Here is a 16,493-nt window from a genome sequence, read left to right as displayed (position 1 = left end):
TTTGCATTGCTTTCTCGTCACTACACCAGTTTAAACGATGTAAAACAGCAACTTTTGCTGGCTGGGCTACGTGTTCTTCAACCAGAAAATTAGGTCAAGGCACATTTTAGACAAGAAGAAATCAAAGACCACAAAAACAACAACAAGAATGAACAGATATATGAACTTCAAAGTTTATGTTCAAGTTATCATATGCATCCACGTTATCACATGCATGAAGGCAGACACAAATACACATGGTTCAATGTGCTAAGTTGAGCCTATTAATAAAACCATGATGTCCAGAGCTCTGTTACGACGTCGATTACCTCAGACGTTTCGTGGAGTTGTCGTTTTAAATCGATGATCTTCTTTTCAGCATCCACCAACCCATCCAAGCGGACCCGGGTAGATTCCAGTTGCTCTTCTAGCATGTCCTTAGTTTCATGGAGAACTCTGCAGGTAAAGCCACCAGTGAATTGCCAGCCTAGCAACTTAGTCCGCCCACGACACTGGGCTGCACAGAAAGCAGACAATACGTTTACGTACTACTTCGCCAACTGCTGCAGTGAAAAAAAATATTTCCTCAAACAAATGGAAATTTGTCCGTCATAGTTGCAATATAGAGAGACAGGCCTATCATTTTTATACACACTCAAGTTACTTGCGTTTCTGTGAGTTCACCTGTAGCGGACATTTCAAACCACAGGGCAAGAAGCCGATTTAAATGCACCACTTACTTGTTATCTTCTCGAACTTCTTCAATCCTTTGTTTGTAAAACTCGATGTCTTTAAGTTTTTCCTTCAACATTTCTAGTTCGAACTCAAGCCGATTTGCCTTCCCCGCCTTTTCCTTCAGAATGTCGTTTTCATCGCGCAACGCTCGAGCAGATCGCGCGTCACTCAACAGATCCACGTTCTGTGGCGTTTTAATCGGTTTCAGGCTGATTTAGATTTTAGGACTTTTTCGATGATTCAGCGTTAAAACACAGCAGCTATGGTGTGGCAGTAAAATTTTATAGAAGAAAATACTTCTTCTGATAAAGAACCCGACAGTATGATGGCATGAATAGGATTGAAAAATAATAATTGTAATACCAACTTTCGAAAAAAGCACAAAAGTTACTGCAAAGTTCATGAAGCAAACAGAGCGAAAGCCGGGGGAAAAACTTCAAACCATCCGAAAGAGACCGTTTTGAAAATAATTTCAACCCAACCAGTGGATAGAAAGCAATTTTAATATCTTAAATCAAAATCATTGTAAAGAATTCTTGTTCAACGCAAAATTTAAATTAAGATATCCGAAGCGTTGCTAAATACAACAACACTTCACGAAGAAATTTTAAACTTGACCGGTATTTCAGCACTTTGTCTTTAAATCATTTTTTTCTAATAGATTGAACGTTTATAAACGCAGAATAAATGTAACAACTGATTTGATGTACTGAGCTATGACGTACTGTTGTGGAGTTATTATGAACTTTTTAGTGTAAACTTTCAGCGTTAGAACTTTAGAACTATCGGTACGTGAAATATCAATCACAAGACAACAACAGAATATACAAAAGCAGTCAACCTACGCTGGTGATAAAACAACAGTTCATAGTTTCATGTTGGTTCAACGGAATATCGATTTCAAACGTTGCGAGGTTTAATAAAGAAGGGAACTTAACAGTTTTGTTGTTTTTGATTGGCAAGTAGCAACAACTCAACCATACCTCTTTACGAATATCATGAAGAAGAACTTGCGCGTCCTCGCAATCCTGTTTCAACTCAGCATTGGCTTCAACTTTCTCGTCGCTGCAAAGATCGAGGTTCGATTGAGAAAGTCACCCGGTCACGCATTGCGTAAGTGGTCAGACAAAACATGTTAACAGTTTCAAACAAAACAACTCAAATCAAATATCAAACCGACGACTGTTTTATGCCAGCAATTAGTGACATCCTGTGAAAGCTTAATCTCAATGCAACGCCACACGACACAAGCAGTGATTTCGCGAGTCTAGTTCTTTTCATCGGCTTTGTCACCAAATAACATAAGTTTACACGAATGTAACAAGACTATGTGTGTAGTAAAAATAAACAAGTAATTCTATATTGCTTTCACGATGCGCTCTTTGTCGCAGCGTTACGGTCATACCACGAGGTTGAGGCAACTTTACTGACAACAAAGAAAACTGTAGACCAAGAAGCGATGGGTTGATGAATACAGCGTGATGTCATAGCACGACCTGCATGATCCGGTACAAACAATAATTGCTTGAGCAGCCAAAGAGTGGAAAAGGTGTTGGACAATAATATGGCACACTATGCAAAGGTTTCAAGCCACTGTACGTCGAGAACAATGGAACCTAAAATGCAATTTACCTTCAAAAAGGCCATAAACTGTTACAAAGTTGCTAAGAGGGCAGATTTTTTGTAAAGTTGCAAAACAGTTTGCGTCAAAACTTCATATTTTTAACAGAAACAAAACCTTCATTGCGAACATACGTACAGTTCCTGCTTTGCTTTCCTGAACTTTGACTTGAGTTCGTTAAGTTCAACCATCAGATGTTGTCTGCTCGCTAGTGAGCTGGAGCTTTCTCGTCTTATGAGTTTATGGTTTCCCCCAACTTGGGATCGCAGGTAGTCTCTTTCCAGGGTGACGTCAGCGTTGAGCTGAAATTGAAAACTGAACAAATAGCCAGTCGGATCAACGCAGACCTAACGCTGTAGATATTCGAACTGCATGTCAGTTAAAGCTCACACGATGCTTTGAAAGAAGAGTATTTGACAATATATTTAATCAAACAGGTTGGTTTCCTTAGAAGTGCAATAAAAACTGCTAAGGCCTCAACATAACGTTTTCTTAGCGTTTTGATGTTTAGCAGATTAGAAGAGCTTTTAGTGTATGCCAGTATGAAAGCCATCAAAAAAACATACGGAATCATCACAGAACATGAGTTTTAGTGTGTATTTCACAACACTTTTCTTACTTAGCGGCATGGCAGTTTACGAACGCACTGCTCCAGGTCTGTGCTAGATCATTACAGTGTAAAGCTATGTCTCAAATCAAATAGTGACAGCGATGGAACGGTCAATCTTGAATGGGCTCTTTGATTTGACTCATATATAAAACAACTTGTTTTGTTCGGTATGTACATTGTACAGTACGTGTCTATTAAACACCATCTTATCCCGATGAGTAATAAATAACCACAATCTGAACATTCCATTCAGCAGCTAGTAGATAAACTCTTCTCTTACCATTAAGTATGTGTCTCTTTCAGAGACCAAACGCTGAATATGATCCGACATTTTCCGAGTAAGGTCTTCCAAGTCTCCGGATGAAAAGACAGTCAAGTCTTCCTCCCAATGTGTGTTCAAAACTATGTCCGTGTTTTCTGTTATCTGTGAATTATGGTAGAGTGGTAGGAACTTGAATGAGAACTTGTATTTAATGTAAAACTTGACATGAAAGGAATATGACATTAAATATATCTTTTCACCACACTTCCACATTAAACTTCTAACCAGACATTATGCTGACACCAAAAAAATACAATTGAGCAATAGAACATACTAAAAATTTTATAAATTTTTTTTAAATGTTGAATGGATGAAAGTATAGGACGATTCTTGGATTATTTCGCAAAATACATCACAGAGCTTGATCAATGATGCTGAAGTTCATGACTTATTTCAAAGTTAACTTGCTCTTCTTAATCAGTACATAGCGTCTAAAGGAAGTTTTCTGGACTGTTGCTTTCCTGCTGTGCTAGCATTCGATCACTGTTTATTTCTTGTTGTCATTCATTCAGTGAGTGACATAGTCATAGTAATTTATTGTATTTGTTGTAAATTTTTAGATTCATGTGAGTGCTCAGAATAAGTCGAAAACGTTCGATTATTTAATTTGTTGATAAATATGTGATTATGTGAAATATATTCATGGTAAGCCAAATCCAGTTGTGTTGTTTCTCCTTGCTTGTCTTTGGTAAAATACTAAAACTAACGATGTCAAAAGGGCAACTCTTGTTAGATAAGAGGTGTCTAAGATTTTTTTTCTCGTTTCTGTATGCTTTGTTGACTGCAGTTGGTGATACTATCATCTGGGCTAACTAATCAAAATATATCTAAATTTTTTAATTTAATTTTTCAGAAATTAAAAAATGTAACTCACTAAAGTGCCCAAAGCTCGTCGATGATGCAAAATAAGCGCAAAACAAAGCAAACACAGTGTATGATCAAAGTCAGACCAAGTGTGGATATAGCTTTATTTACAGATGTACTTATCTGTGCTAGTGCATTTGAAAAGTGATAAAGATTACCACTTACATATTTAATGTGGTTCATCATGGTCTCCATCCCTTCATAAGTCAACTCCTTCACCTTCATTATGAATTGCTCCCGATCCTCACACTAAGATGAAACAATGACAAGTGATCGCGGAGGAACCACTTTGGGAGGACGGCTCGTCGGCTCACTCAAATATTAATTGTAAATATCCGATGAGGGAATCAGACACTATATCTCACATCGGGTCTTGTGACGTCAAGTCCTGCCTCATCGAAACGAAAGTGATAACAGAGAAACACAGTGTTTCGTGTCTACTTATGTCGAGTCGATTTATGCTAAGAATGGCTAGTTTGCTGCATTTTATAGATTTGCATTGATTTTATGAGGTGAGCACCAGAACTGAAAATTTATAATTTGCAGTAAAACAATGAAAAAAAAAATTTGTGATGCAAAAATCACCAGGCTTTTGTTTCATCCCATTTACTGCATAAGCTTGGAGTGACCACAAATAATACACAGAACATACCAAAAAAAAGGGTCTGCTACTATTCGGTGAGTCCGATTCGGTGAGTTCCTAACCTCTAACTCTAACCCCAAACCCCTAACCCTAAAACGGCAATGATAATTAGGCTACGGTGCCCAATAATTTAAAAAAAAATTGAAAAAATCCCCCGTTAAAGGATCGGACTCACCGAAACGGGCCATTCCGCAAAAAAAAAAACAGGACATTCTCTCAGGAACGGAGCAGTCAGTGACAAAACGTGTGAAAAAAAATTGTTTGTATCTGAACAAGCAACAACTTGTGTACCAGGAACATACCTCCACTGCACAGCCGAGTATCAGAAGAAGGAGTTTGTGCATCTCAGCGAGGCCTTCTGGGCTTCTAATGTTCTTCACCATCAGCAAAATATTGGGCAACGGCATCACGATGACTTGCTTACGAATTTCCTGTCGTACGAGATTAAAAAGAAACATTAGAAATTAAAATTGTGTCAACCAGAGAAACCCAGAGGACAGCAAATTAGTCGTTTTTTACATTGTTTTAACCTCTAGACGTTGAAATAATGTAAAAAAACGACTGATTTGCTGTCTGGAAATATCCATGGGTTCAAGAAAAGTTGCACTCCTTCTCAACAGCAAAATCCGTCATCTTTACCTGGATTCAACGACGTTGAATCCATGTAAAGATGACGAATTTTGCTGCCTGGGTTTAGAAAGCAAATTTGAAATTATCTGTTGAAATAGATGTAAACTATACCACGCCGATCAGTGGTTTGCAAGTGAAGGAATTCCTCTTCAAGGAGAAATTTTAACTGTAGAAACATTTTTGTTTTCAAGTTGATTTACCGATTACTTACACCACTTTACAATATTGAGAAAATTTCTGGAATTGTTTTGTCGTATCCGTAATTATGTACGGTAGTAGAAGATTTTTGGTTACGGAAACAGAATCTTTGTATCCAAGTTAAAAGGAGACATTATTATACCGTATCTTGTGTCACACAGCGTGCAAATGATAAAAAAAATTGGCGTAAGTAGCCTACAAACGCTGCTACCTCTCGGCTGCGCGGGTGAAAGTTAATTGTTCCCTTTTCTACTGGCAGTTCTGCTCAGACTTGCTTTTCAGGGGAGGGAGGTGATAAAATGTTTTATATATACTACTGACACATTTTTGTTGCAAACAACGTGCATTTTCTCTTTGGAAAAAGAGATGAAAAAAGTGCTTTTGCAAGATTATTGTTATAGAAAACAGGCTTGTTGTTTTTAACTTCAATGACCAGTCATGCCATAACAATGGTTGTGGCTTACGCAAAGACACAACAACTTAACGAGCTTACAATGAAATTTCAGTACTGTATAAAAATGCGAAATGAGTAATCTTTAATAACCTTCACGCTTTCGTCCACATGTATTAGGGGAGGAGGCATATAAAAAGCTCCAACAAAACCTAATAAAGGAATGCATCAACAACGGTTGGGAACAACTGACGTAGGTGATAAAGTAATGTTTTGTTTACAAAGTGCATTAATGAGATACGCAAGTAAGGCTATAGAGTAACAAATAGTACCATGTTTTGACACGGACTTGGAAAACAATCATTATTGTGTCCCAAGAAATCTCGGATAAAAACAGCGGTTTAGTTTACGATTTGGGATATTGGACAAATGCAAACAAATCATCCATTGGGCGATTATCAACATAAGAGCTTTGAAAAAATCCTGAAAGCTATATTACTGGAGATTGATCAACAAATGAAAAAATGCAAGTTGAAAATGACAAAACTACTCACCAAGTCCACTCTAACACGCACAAATATTTAATCATGGTAAATAAAACTATTTGCTCAACATTCACTTAGTGCTTTTCTTGACAAACTGAGAAAAAGGAGATCACAAACAAAACAAAAAGGTTCTGGCTTGTTTGGTTTAACTTTTTTGAAAGTGCATTGTTGCGTACATGCAGCAGCTATAAACTTTTCTGAAAAAATAAATTTGCGTTTCAAACGTAACAATACTGCAGATAAAATAAGGTTGAAATAACTTTATACCATTACCAAAACGAGAAGTAAAAACTACAAACCTGATAATAAGACTTTATGTGTTCAATAAGTATTGCCAAGTTTTGAATATTCAAATTGCTGTCGCTTCGAGCATGTTTGTGAGCTTTCTTGTTCGTTGGTCTTGGATCACTGAAACACCATTTTTATATTAAACTGAACTGCATTTTCTGTGTTACTTAATCGACCAATCACTGATGTATATTGCTCAATGTAGCACAATTATACACTGTGGTACTTTATAATTACATACTAAAACGAGAGGAGAAGGAAGCGAAAAACTTCACTGTCGCCAAGTTAGCTTCCACCCCATTAATACAGTAATTACACAACAAACTTGCTACTGGTAAAGTTATCAATACAGATACGCAAATTCAATGAAAGGTACAAAGAAAAATGCAAGTATAAAACTGTGCATACACTCAACGATTTTTTATCTCATAACGTTAAGGAAGAAATTCAGTCTGCATTCTTAAAATTTCCTGTACAAAGTGTACATGAAAAGAAAAATGGCCAATGTAACACTAACATCACAATCAAAACTGACGAAACGTCAGTAATAAAAGTTAGGTATCATCCTTAACAATTAAGGTAACCTAGTAGCCTATAGTCACCAGAAGAACGTAAGTCACTTTATTTATCAAATGACTGGTGAACAGTTTCACTCAGTCTTTTTTTTTATCATGATCAAAACATTAACAAAATAACTTACAGGTCTAAACCCTTGAATATAACAGAATGCCTTGGTGTAGTTAGAATCAATTGTAATTTAAAAAATGGAACCATGACTTGTAAGTGCAGACCTACACAATGCACATAGGTGCCCACACTGTGGAGATGAAAAACTTAGGAGCTGCACACCGCACAATTACTAGTTAATTCGTTTTATTTTACTGTTTTATTTACGACCTGTTTACAAGTAAATTCTTTGCACTACAACTATTGTATATTTGTGTTGTTTAATGCAAAATTACATGTGGAAAACAATGACCAGAAAAAGGGAAAATCCATGACTGTTGACTATGTCATAGGTTTGGACAATTGGACATTAATGTTATGATTAAGCCTAAAATATGTATATAAATTATAAATAGAGTACGGTATTATAAGATTTTAACATATAACCATAAAGCATCAAATAAAAATAGTCAAAAGCATCTCAATCACCTGGTGCTACAATGTGCAATTGTGCATGTCCATCTGACCTGCTCTCTCTTACCTGTCTGCAGCTACAAACAGTGCTCCAAACAAATTTTAAAATGAAAGCTAGTTGAAAGAAATCACAGAAAAAGCTGAATAAGATTAATCACATTAGCCAAATATTTTTTTCACTTTTTAATAATAAACTGCATTAGCATTTCCTTGCAATTTTTTTCATCTCCTATCTAACTGTAAGCCTTGTTAGTTTATAAGGACTTTTAATTAAAATACAACTACCAGTCAGAATTCTATGTTCTTCGGTTGTGTGTGTAATTATCTCAGTGGGTTGTGCACTTGTTTAGATGTATAATTGGATATATTAGGTATATTCTGTATCCAGATGAGGGCAAAGAGTTCTTGCCAAAAACGTTTGTGTTTATTATGTTGTTAGTCTGTTAGTGCATTGTATTTGTTTTGAATAATGCCATTCAATCCAATTAAGTTATAGTCAGTCATCTGTTCATTGGAATGGCCCGTTTCGGTGAGTCCGATCCCTTAACAGGGGATTTTTTCAATTTTTTTTTTAATTATTGGGTATCATTGCCGTTTTAGGGTTAGGGGTTAGGAGTTAGAGGTTAGGAACTCACCGAATCGGACTCACTGAATCAGACTCACTGAATCAGACTCACAGAATCGGACTCACCGAATAGTAGCAGACCCTCTGTTTATGGTACCGGTATTGTAAAATTTCTTCTCTCCCAAAGCTATACTTTTTATCACATACAAAAACTACTCTTTAATTTTACTGTATATACAGTACAAGTTTTGACTAAAACAGATATTGGTGCATTACACCTTGCAAAATGTCTTACATTTTTAGCATGATTTCATTCAATGCTACCCCATCAAGAAGATCTTCTATCTCTAGTGAATCTTTATTTAAAAGAAGTTGAATCTGAAAAGCAACAATGACAGGGATTAGAAAACACTACAACTTAAAGCAGAGTCATCCAAAGATTTCCGAACAATTTGAATCCAATTTGTTGTTGTTTGCACAGGTACAGTGGTACACTGGTACAGAACCTGGCTTTGGTTTCAAGCAAAACTTACACACTGCTATAGTGGATGTCTATTTCAGTATAATGAAACCTTTAAAACTTACTCCACATTTTGGAACTAATGTATATACAATAAAAAACTCATGAAACGCAAAAGGGTCTGCCTTTTGTTTAATTGGTTGCATTATATATTTCATTTAATTTCCTGAGTTAATATCATTAACGGAATTGGCAAACAGTCAGCACATATCTAAAATCTATACTAATTACTTAGCGCTGATTCAAAGGAATTACATGTTTTTGTAAAGTACGGTACCGTATTTAACATAAATATTTGCTTAAAATTAGTTTTTTATTCAATTTTTTTCAACTCTTTAACTGGCAGCAATATTTTGGTAATTTCTGTAATAATGAGAAAAAATGGAAATTATTCCAAAGTTTCTAAATACTGTACCGAGTATTCTGAAATAAACTTCTTTAAGTTGGTATAAGAAATAGTTAACCATAACATGAATACTACTGCAATATAAACTTCCTTACCTAGCATAAAAGACACGCCACTCTTAATTAATATTATTATCTAAAACAATTTAACTTACCCATTGAACAAGAGGGGTATCCATAAACATGGCCACAGCATCATGTATATTTTCGTTAATGCTGTTCATATTTTCAGGGTATACTCAACATTTATAACAATATGATGATATTGTAACGTTTCAAATTACATTGCACAATAAAAAATCTCTGTACCTGTAAAAAATACAAACAATAATATGAAAACACAAAAAAGACAAGGACAAAACTTGAAAGTAAAAATAGTTTAGAAACTATGCGGAAACATAAACTATGCTTCTAGGCCAATGTTTCTCAACAACCAGTCCGCGGAAAGTTCTGAATGAGTCCATGAGCATTGTAACTTTAGAAAATAAATTTTTTTAATCATTTTTTATGTATATCATACTTGTCGCAATAATATATCTTCAAGTGGTGTCATAATTTCTACAGTGTAACTCTAAAAACCTTTCAACCGAATAGTAAATTGAATGGCAATTATTTATATTTTGTCAAATGATGTCAAATATTCGCAACTTACCACAAAGGCAAAAAGGATTTTTGTGGCTTGCCTTTAGAGTTTTTTATAGCGTCAGCGTCATGTAGGCATTTTATGATTAAAGAATTGCTTCAGAAACAGTTGGCCTTCAATATGAAATCAGTAGGCTAACTTCCTGAATAATCAAAAGGGTGCCATGGTCTTGCTCATCGCTTCAACAATTTGCTTTTATCAAGTGTAAGCCATGAAAGCTAAACGAGCAGAACTAGCTAGACTTTTTTATGGAATACGTAAAACACAATAACTGTTGTTACATTTACTTCGGCCGACTCCATTTCACAATCTGTAATCTATGTCGGCAATGATTTTGCAGAAGCAAAAATGTGTTAACTTTGAAAACTGTCAAGTTGGAGACAAAAGCTTGTCCCGTGTATAAATCGAACCTGACTTTTTGAGATGAAAATTGCTTGCAAAAATCTTGACCTATATTATACTAGAGTATATATATATATATAAGTTAAGTTAGCATAAGTTAAAAAATACTATTAAACAACTAAATTATATAATACAGTATATATATAACTTTACTTTTTGATTTGGATATTACATATTGACTTATTGATTGATTATTTCAAAGCTCCCAAAAATGTTAGACCAGGGGCCGGCAGCCTACAGTATGAAGGCTGGATCTAACCTGTCAAGGAAAAAATTACCTGGCCTGCAGCTGCTTTAAAATTTATATAGTATTATATGGTCCGTCTACTGATGTATTATTTTATAATCAGACTCATAATTTTTGATGAATGTGATTGTAACATTAGCTATGCCTCATTTTCTCTGCTTCTTTGTTGTCTATTATCGTATATACTGTTCAGTGTTCACTTGACAAACCTTCATTGAACATTCTTTTTGACTGGCCTGTCTGCTGGATTTGTCAAGAAAATATGTTAAAAAGAGTGTACTGTACACTGTAGGCACGTTGAAGAAATAGCAACCTTTCCTGAAAATAATTGACCATCATTGCTGCAGAATTTCATGAACAAGAATGGGTTCTAATTTGACATTTCTGGTCGATTTAACATCACATCTGAACAACTTGAATGTGCAGCTTCAGGAAAAGCTCCAATTGATAGAAGTGAATCCATGTAGGCCTAGCCTACAAGCATTCGAAAACTAACGAGTCTGGGAAAGTCAGCTGCAAAATGCAAATTATGCTCACTTTGCTACAATGCAGAAGAACAAACCTACGAGCAATGCGTTATTTGTTTTTATGATACAACACTTAATAAATCAATTTTCATCCCACTTTGATGACATTTGTTTTCTTGAAAACGACATCAAATTATCCAGTCCTACTCCATTTGATGTACAGGTGGATACAGACATACAGTGCAAAAATAGTAGGCTATCAAATGGAATTGAGCTACAGTGCAGTAGCGAGCTAAAATTAAAATTTTATGCCAAGAGTGTATCACTGCTTGACTTCTACAAATTATCTTGAGTGGAAACAATATCCCAACTTGATCAATCATGCCAAAAAAGGGCACCACTATTTGACAGCACTTACATATGTAAACATCTATTTTCAGTGATGAAACTCACCAAAGACAAGTTGAGAACAAAACGTATTGACGACCACTTGCAAGACGTCATGTTTCTTTTCTTATCCAACTGTTTGCTTGAACTTCACAAACTTTCAAACCAAAACTGCAATTTGCTAACAAAATCAAGACTCAATCAATCTGATTAAAAATTCTAATCTGTTAATGGAAAATTTGTGGGCTATGGTTTTTGTAAATTTTGGTTTTGACCGCGACCGCGCAGGCAAAGATCGCCCTCTCTGATCGAACCCAAGTAGCCAAAAACAATAACAAGTATGTATTGTGTCAGTACTGGTACAATTACAAACCACCATCATTCTGGCAGAATAGTTTTTCCGCTTTCCGCCTAAAAAAGTCATCCGTGAATAAGTGCAAGGCATAAAATGCGACCTGACATACCTTCGAAAAACCTTAAATAAAACAATAACCCGCAACACGTGCCACTTAAATTTTACATGCATCGGATTTAGTGTTAAATTACCTTTCCAGGGATGTGCACCAATAGGTGGGCATTTGCAAGGAACTCCCAGCAAAACGCTTCAAAGATGGAGGATATATTTACGATAAACATTAAAATAATATGATTTTTGCATAATAGACACCACTTCAAACATCTTCGAATAGAACTTTTATCCGCAACAAGTACGACTTAAATTTTACATGCACCGGATTCAGTATTAAATTACCTTTCCAGGGATGTGCACCAATAGGTGGGCATTTGGAAGAAACTCCCAGCAGAACAGTTCAAAGATGCTGGAGGAAATATTTACGATAAACATTAAAATAATATGATTTTTTGCATAATTGACACCTCTTCAAACATCTTGAAATAAAACTTTAATCCGCAATACGTGCCACTTAAATTTTGCGAGCATCGGATTCAGTATTAAATTACCTTTCCAGGGATGTGCACCAATAGGTGGGCATTTGGAAGGAACTCCCAGCAGAACGCTCCAAAGATGAAGGACATATTTACGATATACATTAAAAGAATATGATTTTTGCATAATAGACACCACTTCAAACATATTCGAATAGAACTATATATCGCAACAAGTACGACTTAAATTTTACATGCACCGGATTCAGTATTAAATTACCTTTCCAGGGATGTGCACCAATAGGTGGGCATTTGGAAGAAACTCCCAGCAGAACGGTTCAAAGATGCTGGAGGAAATATTTACGATAAACATTAAAATAATATGATTTTTGCATAATTGACACCTCTTCAAACATCTTGAAATAAAACTTTAATCCGCAACACGTGCCACTTAAATTTTGCAAGCATCGGATTCAGTATTAAATTACCTTTCCAGGGATGTGCACCAATAGGTGGGCATTTGGAAGGAACTCCCAGCAGTGCTCCAAAATGGAGGATATATTTACGATAAACATTAAAATAATACGATTTTTACATAATAGACACCACTTCAAATATCTTCAAATAGAACTATAATCCGCAACACGTGCCACGTAAATTTTACATGCATCGGATTCAGTATTAAATTACCTTTCCAGGGATGTGCACAAATAGGTGGGCATTTGGAAGGAACTCCCGACTTTTCCGACTTTAATACTGAATCTGATGCATGCAAAATTTAAGTGGCACGTGTTGCGGAATAAAGTTTTATTTCAAGATGTTTGAAGAGGTGTCAATTATGCAAAAATCATATTATTTTAATGTTTATCGTAAATATATCCTCCATCTTTGAAGCGTTCTGCTGGGAGCTCCTTCCAAATGCCCACCTATTGGTGCACATTCCTGGAAAGGTAATTTAATACTGAATCCGATGCATGTAAAATTTACGTGGCACGTGTTGCGGATTATAGTTCTATTTGAAGAGTTCAGTTCAGTTCAGTTCAGTTCATTTATTTGTCACAAACACAAACATGAAAAGAATACAAAGTATACAATAATAATCGGTTGTGTGTCATATGACGAGGAGACTGCGAAAAGACCAAACGGTCATTTAGTCAGCAGCCACCTCAAGCTTGGTGATGTAGGCCTAAATAACATATATATATACAGTAAATACACAAACACACATACAAAAAAAGAAAATCAAGCATTTGGTGATACAGATACACATGTTTTCATTATGCAAAAGAGAAAAAAAAAAAAAAGCAAACAAACTAAGCAGGTTTACCGTGCTACTGAATGAATTAATTGTGAGTGGAGTTTAAGAGATATCAATCGACAATTTTAATCAGTAAAAAAGATAAAAAGCGACGTATACCAAAGAGATGAGCAAATAGAATAATGTAATTATATAGACAAAACAGTTATTATTCAACAGTGGCGTTTAAATCAAGAAGGTAGTGTTTAAAGTTTCTTTTAAAAGAAGTTGGAGAAAGACCTTTAAGATCACCTGGGACCTCATGCCACATGAAGATGTTTGAAGTGGTGTCAATTATGCAAAAATCATATTATTTTAATGTTTATCGTAAATATATCCTCCATCTTTGAAGCGTTTTTCTGGGAGTTTCTTGCAAATGCCCACCTATTGGTGCACATCCCTGGAAAGGTAATTTAATACTGAATCCGATGCATGTAAAATTTAAGTGGCACGTGTTGCGGGTTATTGTTTTATTCAAGGTTTTTCGAAGGTATGTCAGGTCGCATTTTATGCCTCGCACTTATTCACGGATGACTTTTTTAGGCGGAAAGCGGAAAAACTATTCTGCCAGAATGACGTTAGTCAATTACAATAATTCAATTCAATTCAATTCAATTTATTTTTCTTTGTCAGAATGCAAAAGAAATGATATTGTGAAAAAGAAATACAGTAACAAAACTAACAAAAGGAAAAGGTGGCAAAACCTTAATGGTTTAAGACGTGCATGAAAGGATCTAATATTGCGGTATATGCATCGATAAATATAGTTAAGCACGGCCACCAAACCTGATACTTTAAAATAAGTTGATGAATTAGTTAAGAATTAGTCGCCTCCTCGTTCCTGGAACAACTGGAGCGCCAATTCTTAAAGCAATGAGAACACGACTGAACCCAACATCACAAAAACAAACTAATATACACAGTTACACACACATATTGAAATTACATAACGGACTATCAAAACAAGGACTATTTACAGATTTCATACAGAAATAAAGTGTTCGCAGCAACGATATTAAGTAGCCTATATATTGCAGAACAAATACATAATATGGCAGCTCATTATCAAGATAAAATAGTTAAAAAAGCTTTGTTTTTTAAATTAATTTCCTGCGCATGTAAGAGCATAAGAAGCATGATGATATAGCAGCGTGTTTTTGGTATTTCTAATAAGAGTTGAATCATCTTTTATAGCGTCAATGAGGGTAACTGAAGTAATAACAGCGCTGCCAGAAGCCAACGAACATTTTTTCCAGATCGCTTTAAAAATACTCGAATTCCAAATGCATCCCTGCACTTTAACTACTCACTTAAGTGGATCTTTAAAAATATGTAGTAGTATACATGAAGTAAAAATAGTTTTTACTGTTATAAAATCTCAAACAGTTTTTTTATTCTTGGTTTAACTTTTACATATTCTTTTCAACAAAATCACTTCAAAGAGGTGCCACACTTTCCCTGACTCGTCGATCACAAAACATGTGTAACAAAAAAAGAAGAAAATATTTGTTCTTGGAATAAAAGTTTGATTTTATCCGAACGCAAAGAAAAAATCTTTATTGTATTACAATAGCTTCAGGTTTGTGTTCCTCACAAGAGGGCCTTGAGGGTCCAGGCCTGTGATTGTTGGGGGGCCCGAAATTGTGATTGTATAGTTTCCGCGCAAAAATGTTTAGTTAAAACCATCTTGAACGACTAAATTCAAGCATAGAAGTTGTTATTCGTTAGTCCTAAGGGAGGGGGGGGCGTAATGTAGAAAAGGTTTCGGAAAGAAATTAGGGGCCCAAAATGGTGATTTAATGATTTACGTGCAAAAATGTTCTGTTAAAAGCACCCTCAATTAAATCATAAAAGTTGGTTATTATCCTTTCCGGGGCTGTGGCATAGTGTAAGTTAGCAAAAGCAGGGTTGAGAAAAACCCAGGCTTTTTTTAAAAAGCCCAACCCGCTACGTTTTTTCTTTAAAGCCTGGGTGTTTTGGGGCTTTTTTGTGTTTTTTAAAAACTATTTGAAAAAGGTAGTTTCACGCTTATTTCACTTCAAAATGAATTTCAAAGTTGGAGCAGGAGCCAGAGTCAATACTTTCGAAGCAGGAACGGTGCCGGAGTAAACAAAAAGTGACTTTGTTCACCTCTGCTGGGCATTTGGTGAATGCAAAAGTTAGTGAAAAAAGGTTATTAGCCAGATGATTAGTTTGAATATGTTTTAACAAGATGTTGTGTTTGAGCCTTGGTAGAGCTTGACTTGTTGTAGCCTACCAGCAGGGTTGGAAGTCCTTAGTTAAAAAGCAATGACAATTTCAATATTCGATAGTGCCCAAAAAGGCAATGACATTCCGCTATCGATAGACTACTTAAAAAGAGCAATGAATAGCCGAGCAATTACTAAAAATATTGTATTTTATTGTAGGCTATTTGCGTAGGCTATTCAATAACGACTCTCACTAGCATGGTTTTTCTGAACTGTGTTGCTTTCCTTAATCCTTTAAAGTTCGAAAACCGGAAGAGGACCAGGTGGAATAGTAAATCGAAAACTAAATCTCGTAAATTCGTTTTGACGACGAAGTAAGTGAACAACAACAAATGATTCAGCAGTTCTCCTAAATATCGATTAGTGAAAAAGGAATAATGATTTCGTTGCTTGCATAAAAAAGCAGTGAATAACGCGCATTCGATAGTTACCGTATTTTTAAAAGAAATGGGTGTAAGCA

The 16,493-nt window shown here is 35.5% G+C and overlaps 1 protein-coding gene across 1 annotated transcript in view; it reads right to left on the bottom strand.

Annotated features, from left to right (window-relative positions):
• Nucleotides 1-9,747, bottom strand: part of LOC145780584 (girdin-like) — a 32,260-nt gene extending 22,513 nt beyond the window's left edge. The window contains exons 1-10 of the mRNA XM_082592213.1: nt 9,612-9,747; nt 8,827-8,909; nt 6,838-6,946; nt 5,077-5,205; nt 4,297-4,380; nt 3,226-3,369; nt 2,474-2,637; nt 1,698-1,779; nt 720-898; nt 309-435 (exon numbers count right to left, since the gene is read on the bottom strand). Coding sequence (XP_082448339.1) covers nt 309-435; nt 720-898; nt 1,698-1,779; nt 2,474-2,637; nt 3,226-3,369; nt 4,297-4,380; nt 5,077-5,205; nt 6,838-6,946; nt 8,827-8,909; nt 9,612-9,680 — 1,170 coding nt within the window. The 5' untranslated portion in view covers nt 9,681-9,747. The remainder of the gene's footprint in view (nt 1-308; nt 436-719; nt 899-1,697; nt 1,780-2,473; nt 2,638-3,225; nt 3,370-4,296; nt 4,381-5,076; nt 5,206-6,837; nt 6,947-8,826; nt 8,910-9,611) is intronic.
• Nucleotides 9,748-16,493: the final 6,746 nt, after the last annotated feature.

Source organism: Aplidium turbinatum, chromosome 1 (assembly GCF_918807975.1).
Source record: "Aplidium turbinatum chromosome 1, kaAplTurb1.1, whole genome shotgun sequence".
NCBI lineage: Eukaryota > Metazoa > Chordata > Ascidiacea > Aplousobranchia > Polyclinidae > Aplidium > Aplidium turbinatum.
The sequence above is the reverse complement of the archived record's forward strand: the minus strand, read 5'-3'. Positions and strand labels throughout refer to the sequence as shown.